This window comes from Cetorhinus maximus, chromosome 3, assembly GCF_964194155.1.
Source record: "Cetorhinus maximus chromosome 3, sCetMax3.hap1.1, whole genome shotgun sequence".
Taxonomy (NCBI): Eukaryota; Metazoa; Chordata; class Chondrichthyes; order Lamniformes; family Cetorhinidae; genus Cetorhinus; species Cetorhinus maximus.
Window position 1 is genome coordinate 44883819 of NC_135881.1, and position 15311 is coordinate 44899129.

General features: G+C 40.2%; 1 protein-coding gene across 5 annotated transcripts in view; it reads left to right on the forward strand.

Moving 5' to 3' along the window:
* The window catches only part of mpp7a (MAGUK p55 scaffold protein 7a), a 524619-nt gene that overhangs the window by 164852 nt on the left and 344456 nt on the right, over nt 1-15311 (forward strand). For 4 of the 5 annotated variants that reach the window (XM_078537871.1, XM_078537888.1, XM_078537875.1 and 1 more), the window contains one exon: nt 7673-7862. In XM_078537871.1, the coding sequence (XP_078393997.1) occupies nt 7826-7862 (37 nt within the window). In that variant the 5' untranslated portion in view covers nt 7673-7825. Of the gene's footprint in view, nt 1-2248; nt 2271-7672; nt 7863-15311 lie in introns of those variants that run through there. The other variant, XM_078537885.1, reaches the window with a different exon arrangement.

A 15311-nucleotide genomic window follows, 5' to 3' on the forward strand; every position in this document is an offset into this window, starting at 1 on the left:
AAGCTTTCTTCTTCATCTTTTAGGGAAATTCATGTATCAATCTACTCTATTATTTCCTCAAATTGCTCTATTAATTCTGTCAGTTATAATTTGACCTTTTAACAATTCTTATTTGCTGTCCTTAATGAATTAATGTCTTTCTAGACATTATAGTCTCTTGAAGCTCAGCCACTACTGTTGCTTGGTTGATTGGTTGGTAGCTAACTTGATTTATTTCCTTATCCCCTTCGAACAGAGAGAGTACGCTGTCAACCCTCTTCAGTTTCTATGTTCAAGGATCTTTCATAGAAAGTGTTTAGAAGCTCTGTAATTTCTCTCTGACTTAACAGAATCACACCTTGCCATTCCAGGAAGAGTAGTCCATAAGTTTAGTGCATTTTTCACTTGGCACTCCACCAATGTTTTCAATATTATTTGTTTATTTCTAGTTGCCTACGTAATTCTTCACGCAATCTAATTTCTACTGCCCAACCTTTCTATGAAAACAAGGCAAAATACACAATTCGTATCTTCACTGTTCCTTCATTCTCTCTAAAAGTTTTTTTTCCCTCTAATCAATCCAACAATTTCTGCAACTGTGGGTGGAATTTTCCATTCTGGAGACTAAGGGCAGCATTTTCGAGTCGGGGGGTGGGACCCACTCGCCGATGTGTAAAATGATGCTTGGTGACGTCAGGCGTGCGTCCCGATGTCACCGCGCGTCATTTAGATTGTCAATTCGGCGAGTGTGCAGCCGACTCGGTTACACTCCCGCCAAACTGTCAAAGGCCTATTAAGGCTTGTTAAAAACTGATTAAAACAATTGAATGAGCTGCCAGTCCAACCTTAAGGTTGGTGGGCGGGGTGAAGGGCCCAGGCGGTCTTCGCATATTTCATGGAATCTCATCCACGGGCGCGATGAGGTTTCATGACGTGTTTAAAAAAAAAATCAGTAAAAATTTTTCCAAAATTTCACTAACATGTCCCAGCTCATGTGACACTGTCACATGAGGGGACATGTTTCAAAAGTTTAAAAAAACCTTTATTTATAAGTTTAACACTGAAAACAAATCTCCCTCTGTGCCTCAGGGAGATTTCTGCACTCTTCGCACACATGTGCGAAAGAGCGTAAGGAACCACTCAGGGAATCCCCCCCCTCCGCCCTTGTGCGCTACCTTAATTGGTCCACCCACATAAAATGGCGGCGTGGGGGGCACCGATCGGGTTCGTGCCCGATGAGGGGAAATTTCTGGCTTAAGTGTGGTGGTGGGGCGGGATTAGCAGTGCCTTTCCCGCTGGGCAGCTGGGTGGGTTCTTGTACTTGATTGTACGCTTGGAATTTCATTAATTATGCATTGGCGAGCCGCTCTCTGAATCAGATGGCAGGACAGGCACTGATACGTCCGCCCCACCGTCACCTGATGGGGTTGAAGTTCCTGGCACCATATTTAAAACAATGCCCCAGCAGAAAAATTACACCCTATTTAACGGTTTATGGTTCTTTGCAATTGACTTTCCTCTTATTCTTGATTCGTTCTGTTTTGCCATTCTGAAGTTTTTTTTTTGCTTCTTCTCTATTTAGCTTGATTTTCTTCTGTACTCACCCTAAATCTACCCTATTGTGTTTTAGTCCCACTTAAATTGCAACTCCTCTATTTTGTTAAGTTCCAATTAGTTTAGATGGCTCGAGTGTGGTCGTTCATGGAGGCCCGCATCCTTGCCTTACCCCATGCTTGTGGAGTGGTGCCCCTCATGCTGTATGTAACCAGTAGTGTCTCTAATGCAGAGAGATGCCCATGTTCTTTTGTAGACTGTGGCTAATTACCAAACAGCTGATTCAAGGGACTTGTGGAGATGTACAAATCTTTCCACTTATCCCCTATTTCATTGCTCCCATGGTTGGACTGTGGCCATTTTTGCCAATTCTTCTTAACTTGGGGGCCAATTAACTTTTTATTAAACTTCCTGAAGCTGGCCAGTATTGGAAATTAAACTAAATAACTTTCTTTCCTCCTCCTCCTGTTTGTTTTAATCTCCAGCTATGTTAACTGACAACTACAAAGTCAGCTAAAACTGAAAGATTTGTGATACTATGTGCTGTGAAGAAGATAACTAGAAGTTGATGTTTTCAGTGCTGCTGTGCCAAGTTTCAATTACTCGCCATGTTTAGTGTTACAGGCAGCATACTGTTGAAGGCCCTCTGCTGACCCTCAGGCAGTGAATGATGCGTGATATGGGGATGCGCTGTTGGCATTTACTGGCAGGAAAGAAATGGAATTTTTAGCTTCCAGGTACCATTTAAATAATTGAATTGAAGGTTCTGTCAGTGACTTGTTTGGAATATTGAGAGGAGATGTTATCAATGTCTTAAAAATGTTGGGAGGCATAATGTTGGTATAAGTAAACTATTTAACTTGGACTGTGTGCAGACAACTGGAGAAATCAAATACAAAATAAACAAGCCTCAGGGGAGATTAGCGATTTCAAGAAACTTTAACCCCTCCAGAAAAGTAGCTATGTGTAAAAGACTTGAAACAAGAACAGTTAATGCTATGTTGATGAGCTCATTCAGAAAATAAAGTTATGGATCAGGGATGGAAGTTAAAGTGCTAAACATAGCTGCAGATGTCAAATGCTTCATAGAACACTATGGTTCCTATGCTGCTGGGAGCAGAGAAACATTATCCATGGGAAGTAACTGACTTGAGTTTCAATATTTTGTTCTCTTGACAGCTTGGGGTGTGAGGAAACCTGTGATTCTGATCTCTTTTATATTTATATGCGTATATATATATATATATATATTGTATGTGTTGTAATATGTGTTGACATATTTTTTTAAGAAGTGTTTTCCAAGGCACTGCACACAGTAAGTCAGAGAATATGCTCTCTCATGTTGGCTTCATGTTGCCCTTTCTTTCTCTGTTTGTTTTTCTGGCTTTGTTTCTTTCTGTTCTCGTGGACTTTTCTCACTGATTTATTTTTGTTTCCCTGTATCTTTTTCTGTTTCCTTTATTCTCCCGTTTTGAATCTGAGGTGATTGTGGCATGGTGGCAAAGGGATTCACCAACTCTATAGACTGCATTTAGGACAGGAGTTGCAGAGAAAATATGGCCTATTGCAAATTGCCCTTCCCGATCTTGTGTGTTTATCCCCCACGTCCTTGTTTGCAGTATGTCACCTACCCCTTTACCTTTTCACTTACGTCTTCTCTTCCCTCCCACACACTCCCATCCTGACCCCTACCTCTTTTGTGCAGAAGCTACCTGCTCAACCCTCATACTCTTTTGTTTAGCTCACACTTAATCCTCCTTATATTCTTTATCCATTCTTGAAGAGAATAAGTGGGCTGGAGGGTTTGTGCAGGGGAATGATGGTCCAAAGGTCCACTCACCCTCAACTTGTTTCGCTGCTCCTCTCTTGTCTGCCTACCTCGAGTTATCAGGTAAGTATTGTGGACTCACTGATGTTCACAGTTACAACACATACGTTTTCCAACTGTCAATGAAAGAGATAAAATAAATTAGTGCCTTTCTGTTAGCTTCAAAATTAAACCAGCTTTACATAATTTAATTAACACTCGTAGCAGGGAAGTTTCTCATCCCTGGTAACTGTCCTCTGCATCCTTTCTAAGGCCTTACATCTACCTTTCAGTATGGTACCAAGAATTGTCCACAATACTCCAGCCGAAAAGATTCTGTTGAAAAGTCATTGTGACCCGAAACGTTAACTCCATTTCTCTCCACAGATGTTGCCTGACCTGCTGAATATTTCTAGCATCTTATACTTCAGCTGAAGCTTAAGCACTGAGTTATAAAGTTCTAGCGTGATCTCTTGGCTGTCTTTTACTATTCCTCTACTGATAAACCCAAGGAACCTATCTGCTTTTTTTTTAGCCACCAGTTAAGTCAGCACAGATTTATGTCTGTGGACACACTTTTGCTCAGCTACATTTTGTAAAGTTGTGCCATTTATGGCGTACTGTCTTTACATATTAGTCCTTGCAAAGTGCATCCATCGCTTGACACTTCTTCGCATTGGACTCCACCAGTCATGCTTCTGCCCATTTAACCCTCCTGTCTTTGTCAACCTGAAGCCAAGAACTATCCTCTTCACTATTATTTTGCCAAGTTTCATCTCACCCATACACTTCATAATGCTGCTGTCCACACCCAAGTCCAGGTTGCTTATAAAAATTCAACAGTAATGGACCTAAAACTGATCCTTGGGGAACACCACTGCAAATCACTTCCAGTCTGAAAAAAATCCACCCACCATCACCCTTGGCTTCTTGTCACTGAGCTGATTTTGTATTCATACCTCCACTTTACCCTTAATTCTATGGACTTTCTTTTAACATAGTTATAAGACACATTCTTGGGTTTGTGTTGAAATCTGTAGCATTTAGATTTAATTTTATTTTCATGTTTAGCTTGTACTTTTAAGATTTTTAGACAGGAAGTGTGTGCAGACATCAGAATTTTGCTAAGATGTAGATATATAACCAGAAGCAAGTTAGCACATTGCACCTGTGTCACTGGTCACCCATCACCTGGAGCTCTGTAATGCAAGCTTAATCATTGTTTTTTTAAAAATTTTTAACTAACTCTTTTAAATAATTAGCTGCAGTATGCATTCCATGTGTTAACCCTTGGATAAGTATGAAATGTTTTAAAATTGAAATGGTTGGAGTGGAAGAAAGATCTTTTTGACAGGAGGGAACTCTTGTACAAACAAATTACTCAGGGTTTATCCAAGTTTAAAAAAACTATCAGGCCATTGGAAGGCCAAGGTTGAGTGCGCTGGACTTCACCAAGTTTAAAAGGGGTCAAAAGGAAACTAACAAACATTAATAAGTAATTTGCGGCAATGCCAATGGATTTTAAAAAGGCTGAGGATTGTCGAGAGAAAACATTGAAGAGGTAAGGAATTTCACAAATTGGAAAGGATGAGTTGAGTGGGAGACTATCTCATGTCTTCTAAATGATTTAATGATTTCTGCACAATTGAGATGTAATCAAGAGCTTGGTGTGTGCAGGATGGTATTTTGGGAGCTATGGGGGGGAACCAGTGATGAAAATTTGGGAAAGTACTGATTGCAGTCATGTCAGTAAGTTCCAAGAGAGGAGGAGGTAGACTTGGTTACTTGACATGCATCTTTCAAAAAAATGGACTGAGCAGTGGTCTTGCAGTTTAATTTCTAACACGGTGATGCTGTCATTTTGTTCTGTCAAAATTGCTTGATAAATTGTGATATTTTTTAAGGAAACAAAACAATGGGAATTTTTTTCACTGGTTATGCTTTTAGATGGACTATTTTCTTTGCCCTATCCATTTCTATTGGTTATCACTGTCATTACACCCTTTCTGTTAAGGTCACCAACAGGTCTGACTAAATTGGTGTTGCTTCATACTGTATACGCATAGAACAGCTTCACTGTTTCTGTAAAATGACAAATATTCAGGTAGAGCAAAAGCACTGGGTAAGCTCTGAACAACAGCATTAAAATAAGTGTACAGATTCACAATTTGCTGCTTCGCATGAGTCCTGGGCTTGAATTATTGGGTTAGAAGCAAAAAACTGCGGATGCTGGAAATCCAAAACAAAAACAAAAATAACAGCTCCTCACACCCCGCTTCCTGTAAGGACTCCATCCCATTCTCTCAGTTCCTTCGCCTCCATCGCATCTGTTCTGATGATGCCACTTTCAAAAACATTTCCTCTGACATGTCCTCCTTCTTCCTTAACCGAGGCTTTCCACCCACGGTGGTTGAAAGGGCCCTCAACCGTGTTCGGCCCATCTCCCGCGCATCCGCCTTCACACCTTCTTCTCCCACCCAGAAACATGATAGGGTCCCCCTTGTCCTCACTTATCACCCCACCAGCCTCCACATTCAAAGGATCATTCTCCGCCATTTCCGCCAACTCCAGCATGATGCCACCACCAAACACATTTTCCCTTAATTCCCCCCAGTGGCATTCCGCAGGGATCATTCCCTCTGGGACACCCTGGTCCACTCCTTCATCACCCCCTATACCTCAACCCCCTCCCACGGCACCTTCCCATGCAACCGCAAAAGGTGCAACACCTGCCCCTTTACTTCCCCTCTCCTCACTGACCAAGGGCCCAAACACTCCTTTCAAGTGAAGCAGCATTTCACTTGCATTTCCCCCAACTTAGTCTACTGCATTCGTTGCTCCCAATGCGGTTTCCTCTACATTGGAGAGACCAAACGCAGACTGGGTGACTGCTTTGCAGAACACCTTCGGTCTGTCCGCAAGCATTACCCAGACCTCCCTGTCGCTTGCCATTTCAACACTCCACCCTGCTCTCATGCCCACATGTCCATCCTTGGCTTGCTGCATTGTTCCAGTGAAGCTCAACGCAAACTGGAGGAACAGCACCTCATCTTCCGACTAGGCACTCAACAGCCTTCCGGACTGAATATTGAGTTCAACAATTTTAGATCATGAACTCTCTCCTCCATCCCCACCCCCTTTCCGATTTTCCCCCTTCCTTTTGTTTTTTCCAATTAATTTATATTGATTTTTCTTTTCCCACCTACTTCCATTATTTTTAAGTGTATTTCCATCCATTGTTTTATCTCGGCCTTTTAGCCTTTTTCGATTCCTTCCCCCCACCCCCACTAGGGCTATCTGTACCTTGCTCGTCCTGTTTTCTACCCTTAATTAGCACATTCCTTTAGATAATATCACCACTTTCAACATCTCTTTGTCCTTTTGTTTGTGACATCTTTTGGCAATCTCCACCTATCACTGGCCCTCTACCCAGCTCTTCTTGTCCCCCCCCCCCCTCCTTAAACCAACTTATATTTAACCTCTTTTCTACTTTTACTTTGTTCTGTTGAAGGGTCATTCGGACTCGAAACATTAACTGTGCTCCTCTCCACAGTTGCTGCCAGACCTGCTGAGTTTTTCCAGGTATTTTTGTTCTTGTTTTGAATTATTGGGTGATATTTTATGTGCGGGAAATCTGAATTTGCTTGTACGTTTTTAAGCGGCCACTGAAGAATCCTGTAATCCCTGAACTTGAAAAGTTGCTCACAGACAGAAGCACTCAGGCCCTTACCTGATTCCAGCAGCTGGATCCTGACTCTAATACGAAGATTTAATGTAGTGGAAAATAATGCAATAATTAGATGGCCACAATTTGCAATGCACAGATGACTATTTGATAACGGAAAGAACTTCAAAAAGCCAAAATACATGGATGACCACCTATAGGGGCAGTTCTTAAGTACAGATTGCCCTGTATTGATTTGACCATGCCTGGCTGACCAGCTGAGCCTTGTTGGAATTGATTGTGAGGTAGTGATTGTTCTGATCAATTGTCATCTGCAGTGCAGAAATTCACTCATCCATTGAAATGCTGTCAAGTCAATACATACAATATTTTAACACAAATTGTTTCATTTTTATTTTCTTACGGCATGTTCTACCTGTCTAGAGTATGGTGAACTCTTAAGTGTGAGGGCTCTGGGCTGTAAACTTCAGAATAGCCATTAATGTTGTCTTTGACAAGCTGTTCATTTATCCACTGAAATGTAGTGTGGCAAATGGAAATGTCCATTTCCGAAGTTTGAACTCAGAGCATTGCTTTAAATGTAAGGTAGAAAAAAAAAATCATTTTATTGAGTCATATTTTGATTATAAAATTATTATTCTATCCAGGGGACAACTACAAATGACATAAATCTTCACCGACAAGTTGGCATAGGTGGGCTTGAGCGAACATACGAACATTGACTGACCTGGCCTACAAATAATCTTTCCTCACGCTGAGTGCTTACGTGATATTCCTCGTGACATTTTGCAGAAGCAATCATGCCAGCATTATCAACAGGATCTGCAAATGATACAGGTATGGTAACTCAGCTTGAGATTGGGAACCTGCAAGTTTCAAATTTTGTTTTATGATGATTACCATTGTTTGCACTGGATTGTGTAATTTTGCTTCACGGGGGGTCGGGGAGGGAGAATAGATCAAAAGGATGCTATGAATTCTGAAGGACCACTGATTTAAAGTAATACAGTGGGATTTATTTCTTGAAGAAGAAACCTGACATCTGTTTCACAGACTTATTGGTGTCTGCACCTGATTGTATCATGCTCAAGCCATGGAAAATAAATATAGTGAGCTGTTGAGATGCAGAGGAAGTGATGCAGTGCTTTCAGTAGCTTCCTTTGGGGTTTTTTCACTTTTACAGTTCAATGTTAGTAATTCTTTTGGTGTGTAAAAAATGTTTTTGTGATCAAAGTTCATTTCAAACAGATGTGAAACTCATTTGCCAATCAATACGAGAATACCCGGAGCGCTGTGGCACTTAAGTGTTTATGCTCTGTGTACCTTTGCAGCACAGTTGAAATTTTATTTTCTCTCTTCATCCACCCTTCCATACCCCTCCTGTTGCAGCAAAGTATCTGAAAAGTTGTATAGGGGTGTCTGTTGAACTGAGGTCACATTGTGAAAATTTGCATGTTACTACAGTTAACTAAGTTCTTGCTTAGTCAAATTTTAATACTCTTAAAAGCAAGGTTGTCTGATGTGGGGAGGTTGCACGGACTGATCTCGTGTGCTTTTGATGAGAAGGCCTGTTAATTTTTATTGTAGATCTTTTGTAACTGTTTTCAAAGGTTGATATTTGAAGAGGGAGCCTCCACAAAAGTTGTTATGTATCAAAAAATTATCAAAAGCCCACAAGGTCAGTTTTTGCAACATATCCACATCAGACAAATCTTGCTTATAAAAAATAATAAAATCTGACTAAGCAATAACTTAGCTAAGAGTAGTAAAATGCAAATTTTCACAATATGACCTCAGTTTAAGAGACGTCCCTGCACAGCTTTTAACCCAGAAGTATGGCAGCATATCCATGATGGTACTTGTTTCAGAGCAGGTCACCGTATTCGGGGCAGGTTGTTGTTTGGAAATTTACACACATTAAGTTTGCACAAGTAACTTCTACGTACCAAGAGCTTTGATAGTGCTTCAGGAACTTAAAAAAAGCCTGAAGATTAAGTTGATGATATGTTGAAAATTGCTCAAAACCTCCTTGATAAAAGCAGCTGTGCAAAGCAATACCTCCCATCCTGGAATTTTATTTCAGGACAGGATACTGTGGGAACAATGGAATTTCAAGGAAATGACATTTAGACCGATATGAAGGTATTACCTGTGGCCATGAAGAGTAGCCTGGCCTGTGACTGTTTCATGTTGTAAACTGGGTTGTATTGTTATCATCCAACTTGGTTCTATTCACATCACACTTTTGTATAATAAAATATGAACAAATAAGGGGAAGTTTAATGTTGTTCAAGGCCAGGTTCTGTGAAATTAAAATTGATCATAGGTTGTTGGAAAAGATTTCAGACCACCAAGTTAATATCAATCTCAATTGATCTCACACATTTGTAGAGAGCCTAACTGCAAGACTTTTTGAAGTTTGCCCTGATTTGCCTTTATTTGATAATACAGATTTCTTGGACAGATTACTGGAATGCAAGTTATTTACAAGTTTTATGATTAACAATAAGCAGTTTGATTTTTATTGCAGGTATAATTGAATTTCTTCAGGCATCAGAGTGTCATTTCACTTACATTTTGATTTGAACGTCTTTTTTTCATTGCATCAAGTATCTCCTATGTTTTAGCTGTCTATAGAGTTTAAGGGGTAATTAAATTGTACCAACATATATCAATATATGTGAATGCACTGTTGAAAGTACAATAGAGCTCCCCAGAATGTTTTTAAGCTGTGCTTTGACAAAAGAAAGTCATGTTGACTTTTTGCCAAAGATAGAGGCTGGTACTTTTACAACTTTCAGCCTGAACAGCATTTAAACTACATACAGTGCTCAAAATATTTAGTAATAAAAAAAAGCTTTGCGTTCTTTAGAGAGCTGATGTCAAAGATTAATGAGCCATTTTATGCTGAGCTGAAGCCTGTACTGAGATCTGCTGCTGTTTGCTAATGAGTCAGATTTTGCTCTCAAAATAACTGTGAAGTTAAAATAAAAGCAAAATATTATGCATGTTAGAGATCTGAAATAAAAACAGAAAGTGCTAGAAAAACTCAGCAGGTGTGGCAGCATCTGTGGAGAGGGAAACGGAGTTAATGTTTCAAGTCCAGTATGACTTCTTCAGAACTCCGTTCCAAAGAGGTTTCATTTTGGACTCAAAACGTTAACTCTGTTTCTCTCTTAGCAGGTTTGGCAACATTTGTGAAGTTTTTTCAGCTCTTTGTTTTTATTAACTGTGAAGCGAACATTACAAACCGTTATTTGTGTGCAAATGATATAGCAATTTCAGGGGAGGAGCAGATATGTGGTTAAATGCCAGTATCCAAAATTTGGTATCAGGGTTGTGCCACTCTGCCATTAGTTCTGTGAAAACAGTATTCTGCTTTCAACCTCACCATTAAAATGCATTTAAGGATGTGAAGTTGTTATATTTATGCATGGATAAGCACCAAATCCACTGCAGAAAGTCATTCCAAATGCAAGTACCCTATCAAAGATGTGATAACTAAATGTTCTAATCTAATATTAAATACATACAGGCTCTAATGTTGCACTGTGAAGATCAAGTCACTTCCCTATGGAAAGAAGGATAAGTCTCCCATGATAACACGTTCAAAATGTACACTTAACAGGAGTAAATTCTAATGTGAAGTGTGATTGCAGTTTAGATTGTAATCCAAGGCAAATTATTATATTTTACAATATCAGCACCTGCGGAATAAAATTGCAGATGTTTGCTCTCTTCCTCCAGTCACTTAACTACAGCACTCTGTGTCTCAAGCATTGAAGATATGACTCTGGCTACCAGAGAAGTGAAAACAACTCCTGTAACTTTTAACACTGTTTAAAAATATCCTAAAAGCCTTTAAGTACTGGCTTTGAACTTGCTGTAACTGAGATTATTCATTTTAATTTAAAATGCTAAGACTGGACACAAATAAGGGTATAATTAGCCAATGAATTAGTAAAAAAAGGTAAATTCTGGAAATATTCAACAGGTCAGGTAACATCTGCGGAGAGAGAAATGGAGTAAACATATCAGGTTGATGACTTTTCGTAAGAATTGACTGATTTGATTTGATAACCTTATTTGCTGAGTGTTTCCAGCATTTTTGTTTTCATTTCAGATTTCCAGTACCTGCAATTACATTGCTTTTATTTATGTAAACCCAATCTTCAGATAGGATTCCTGTTGTGGTTCTTGCTTGTTAGAAGGGTGTTTATCAGCAAATTAATTTTAAAAATTTAATTTAAAGTCCTCCTTTTGCTCATATGAAGGATTTTGTACATGACCCTCCTGCCTGTATTAACTTAAACAAATAGTAAATCTGTTGTAAAATAATTTGATAAGATTACATAAAATGAACTATCAGTCAGAAGAAATAACCAGGATTTATACAGTGCCTTTCACATCCTCAGGACTTCCCAAAGCTCTTCCCAGCTAATGGCATATTTTTGATATGTTGTGATGATGGCAAATGTGGCAGGCATAAGCAGCAAGGCGCTGAATCACCAGTTGATCTGTTTTGTTTGAGGGAGAAATGTTGACCAGGACACTAGAAGATTTGGGCAGAATTTTGCCCTTGGCTGGTGGGCGGGCCCCACCGGCTCGGCGGAGGGCGGGTAGCTGAACTCCACCTCCGAAACGGGTCCTGCCGCCATTTTGAGTGGGCGGGCCAATTAAGACCCGCCCAGCGGTCTGCCCGACAGGATGCGGGGGGTGGAGGGATTCCCCATCTGTCAGAGTGCGCTCTTTCGTGAAAGAGCACACATCTCCCTGAGACTAAGTGCTGTCTCGGCGGTTACTGACAGTGTCAAAAACATTAAAAATATAAAAATTATTAACATGTCCCCCTCATGTGACAATGTCACACGAGATGGGACATGTTAATAAAAAGGACATAAACTTTATTAAAGTTTTTAAAAACGGACATGAAACCTCATCCCGCCAGTGGATGAGGTTTCATGTATTATCAGCAGCCTGCTGGGGCTCCTGGCCTGCCCTCCAGCCTTAAGGTTGGACGGGCAGGTCTTTAATTATCTTAATGACCCTGTCTATGGCCTTAATTGGCCATTGACAGGTCAGCGGGCAGAGAGCTGATTTCACTGTCCGCCCGCCTTCCTAAAAATTTAAAGGGACTGGGATGACGTCATCCCGTGTCATTTTCCCGTCGGCGAGCGGGCCCTGCCCCCAAATCGCCGACGGGAAATTTCTGGCCGCTTTTTTTTTCTTGGAATCATCCTGTGGAATCTTTTACGTCCTGAGAAGACAGACGGGGCTTCAGTCTGTCTTATCTGAAAGACAGTACTTTCAATTTACACAGTCACTCAGTAATACACTGAAGGACCCGCCTGGGTCATGTGCTAAATTCTGTGGAGTTGGGCATGAATCCACGATCTTCAGACCTAGAGGCAAGAGTGCTGTCACTGGCCAGTACTGGCACTATGAGTTCAATGTTTGCCAAGCAGTAATTTCCTGACCAAGAAATAACCTGGTCACATTACTGAAATGCTTGGAAAGTACAGCTTTACTGTCCATGTATAATATGCCACAAATAATTACTTGAACTATTAACGCTTTCAAATTTGTTGGCAAAATATGATGCTGGCAGTACTATGTAACTGCTGCATTTTTAAATTTTCTTTTGAAATCGTAACAAGTGAGAACATATGCCTTGAGCTGAATTCAGTCAGAAGATGGACAGTGTTGGTAAATTCAACTTATGCCCGTAACATGCACCAGCTTGAGACCAAAACCAGATTTGGCTTCAGGCCTCATTTTAAAATGTTGCTGACAATAATAACAGGCTCTCCTACAGCTCCTCAGCTGGGACAATTTGGACATTGATAAAGAGGGATGGCCACCTTGTTGCAGGAAATGTGATCTTCCTGGGGTGCCAGTTATGCTGGCATTGGCCCAGTGCACGCCTGCTCTCGGCCATTCAAGACCTGGTAGAATAAGGCTGAGAATGCTTGGTTCAAACTGTGACCACTTGTACCTCAATTTCACTACTAGTGTCCTATAACTGGCATAGACCCCTGTTTATATATTTAAAGAACATAATGCCTGGTTCAGGCAGGCATTAATGGTGACTAAGTTACCTGAGTCAGTATGGCACCGAGTACACCTTCAGCTCAAATGGGGTGGATTAGTTTGCAGTGCAAAATTTGGAGGCCATATGGGTGCAAAAACGGCTGTTCTAAATTTATTTGCTCCTCCATGTACCAACATAAATGAAACTGAGCTGAATTGATTCAAAAATTTGACTTAAAATAATTGTTACCTACAGTATTGTCTACTGAATTGCACTTCTTGTCCCATTGAAAAGCAGTATTTGATCATGGAAAACTGAGTCCTAAGTACAGGTAAAAGGATCTTTTCTGACATTCTTCCAACAGCTATTGCTTTCAATTAAATACGTTCCAAATGACTGTTAGTGCTTCAGCTTCTGTAAACTTAGGCCAAGCTCCTAAACAGCTACTTCTGAGAAAACAGATGTTAAATATCCTTAAATAACTCTGAAGATTAAAAAAAGGTATATGTAGTTTATGGTGAATACTGTACTTAAAGTATAATGAGGATCAACTGTTCTTTTCTCATTGTGTTTTTTTTATTTACAACACTTGCAACTTTTTACATCTAAATGGGAGCAAATTTGCATCCAGCGGGCTGAAAATTGGTGTTCTAAGGTCACCTAATCCCAGCTGATGCAAGAAATTACAGCCAGGTCCCTGTCCCTGTTCTGCTTAAAAAACAGAATTTTAAAACAAAATCAATCTAGTCGCTACTATTAGATTGTCATAATGAACTAAAAGGCGACTGCTGTGCACTATGTTAACCCAACTGGATGGAGTTTTAAAGCATGTTGTGTGCCTTTTTTTTATTAACACTATAAAGTTTTATATTATTAGTTTGGTAGAGAGATATGCTTTTTTCTTTGTGTTGCTGCTAATTTTGCAGAGATTTACCTTAGGCGGATTTTTTCTGGGTCTGGTAGCATCATGGATATGTTAATCTAGTGGACTTGTGATGATCCAGAGACATGAGTTCAAATTCAACCATAGCTGCTGGGGAATTTAAGTTCAGTTAATTAAATAAATCTGGAATTTAAAAAAAAAATCTCAGTTAAGGTGAGCAGAAATTAGCAAATTGATGTATTATCCACCTGGTTTGCCAATGCCCTTTTGGAAAAGACTTCCTTACCTCGTCTGGCGTATGTCTGACTCCAGATCAACATGAATGTCGTTGACTCTGAACTACCCTCTGAAATAGCCTTTCAAGTACTCATACAGATCATACATGTTCCAATAATTATCGTACATATTCCAATAATAAAAAAAACACAGATGGACCACTTGACATTGACCTAAGCAACGGATGTTGAAACTCAGATAGCCAGGCAATGAAAAATACAACACTGAAGCCTAGCCTTCATACACTTGCATGCTTTTCTTTACAGAGCCATTACATATTGTGCACTTGAGCCAATAACCACTGGTCCTATATGTGTAAATATATATTATCTATATTATTTATATATAAATATATAAATATAAATATATATATGGTGCAACTGAGTCTCCAGTTAATGCACACCACCTGAATACAATTAACGCCAATTGATATACAATTAACACCAGACTTGAAAAAGGCAAACCCTGAAAAGTACCCCTGAATAATTTCTGGGGAATTGTGCCAAAATTGGGAGAACTATGTCTCACAGACTACCCCATGGCAGGACAGGCACAACAGAATTGGTGGCACCTTCATATATATTCGGCAGGGAGTGGCCCTGAGAGTCCCCAATATTGATTCTGGACCCCATTCTCATGGCACCAAGTCAAATAGCCTTTTTTAAATTATTCTTCCATAGGATGTGGGTGTCACTGGCTAGGCCAGCATTTAATGTCCTTCCCTAATTGTCCTTGAGATGGTGCTGTTGAGTTGCCTTCTTCAACTACTGCACTCTATGTACTGTAGGCATGTCCACAGTAATGTTCGGAAAGGAATTGCTGGATTTTGCCCCAGTAACAGTGAAGGAATGACAGCATAGTTCCAAGTCAGGATGGTCTGTGGCTTGGAGGGGAATTTGCAGATCATGGTGTTCCTGCTGTTTTCCACCATGGCCATTGTTCAGCTGATGACACCTTCATGTTGAACACTGTTTGGAAGATGCATTGAGGGTAGGAAGTGCACAGAATGTAATCTGGATGGGGGCTTCAATGCCAGTCACCAACAGTAGCTCGGTAGCGCCATTACTGACCAGTTTTCCCGAGTTCTGAAGGCACA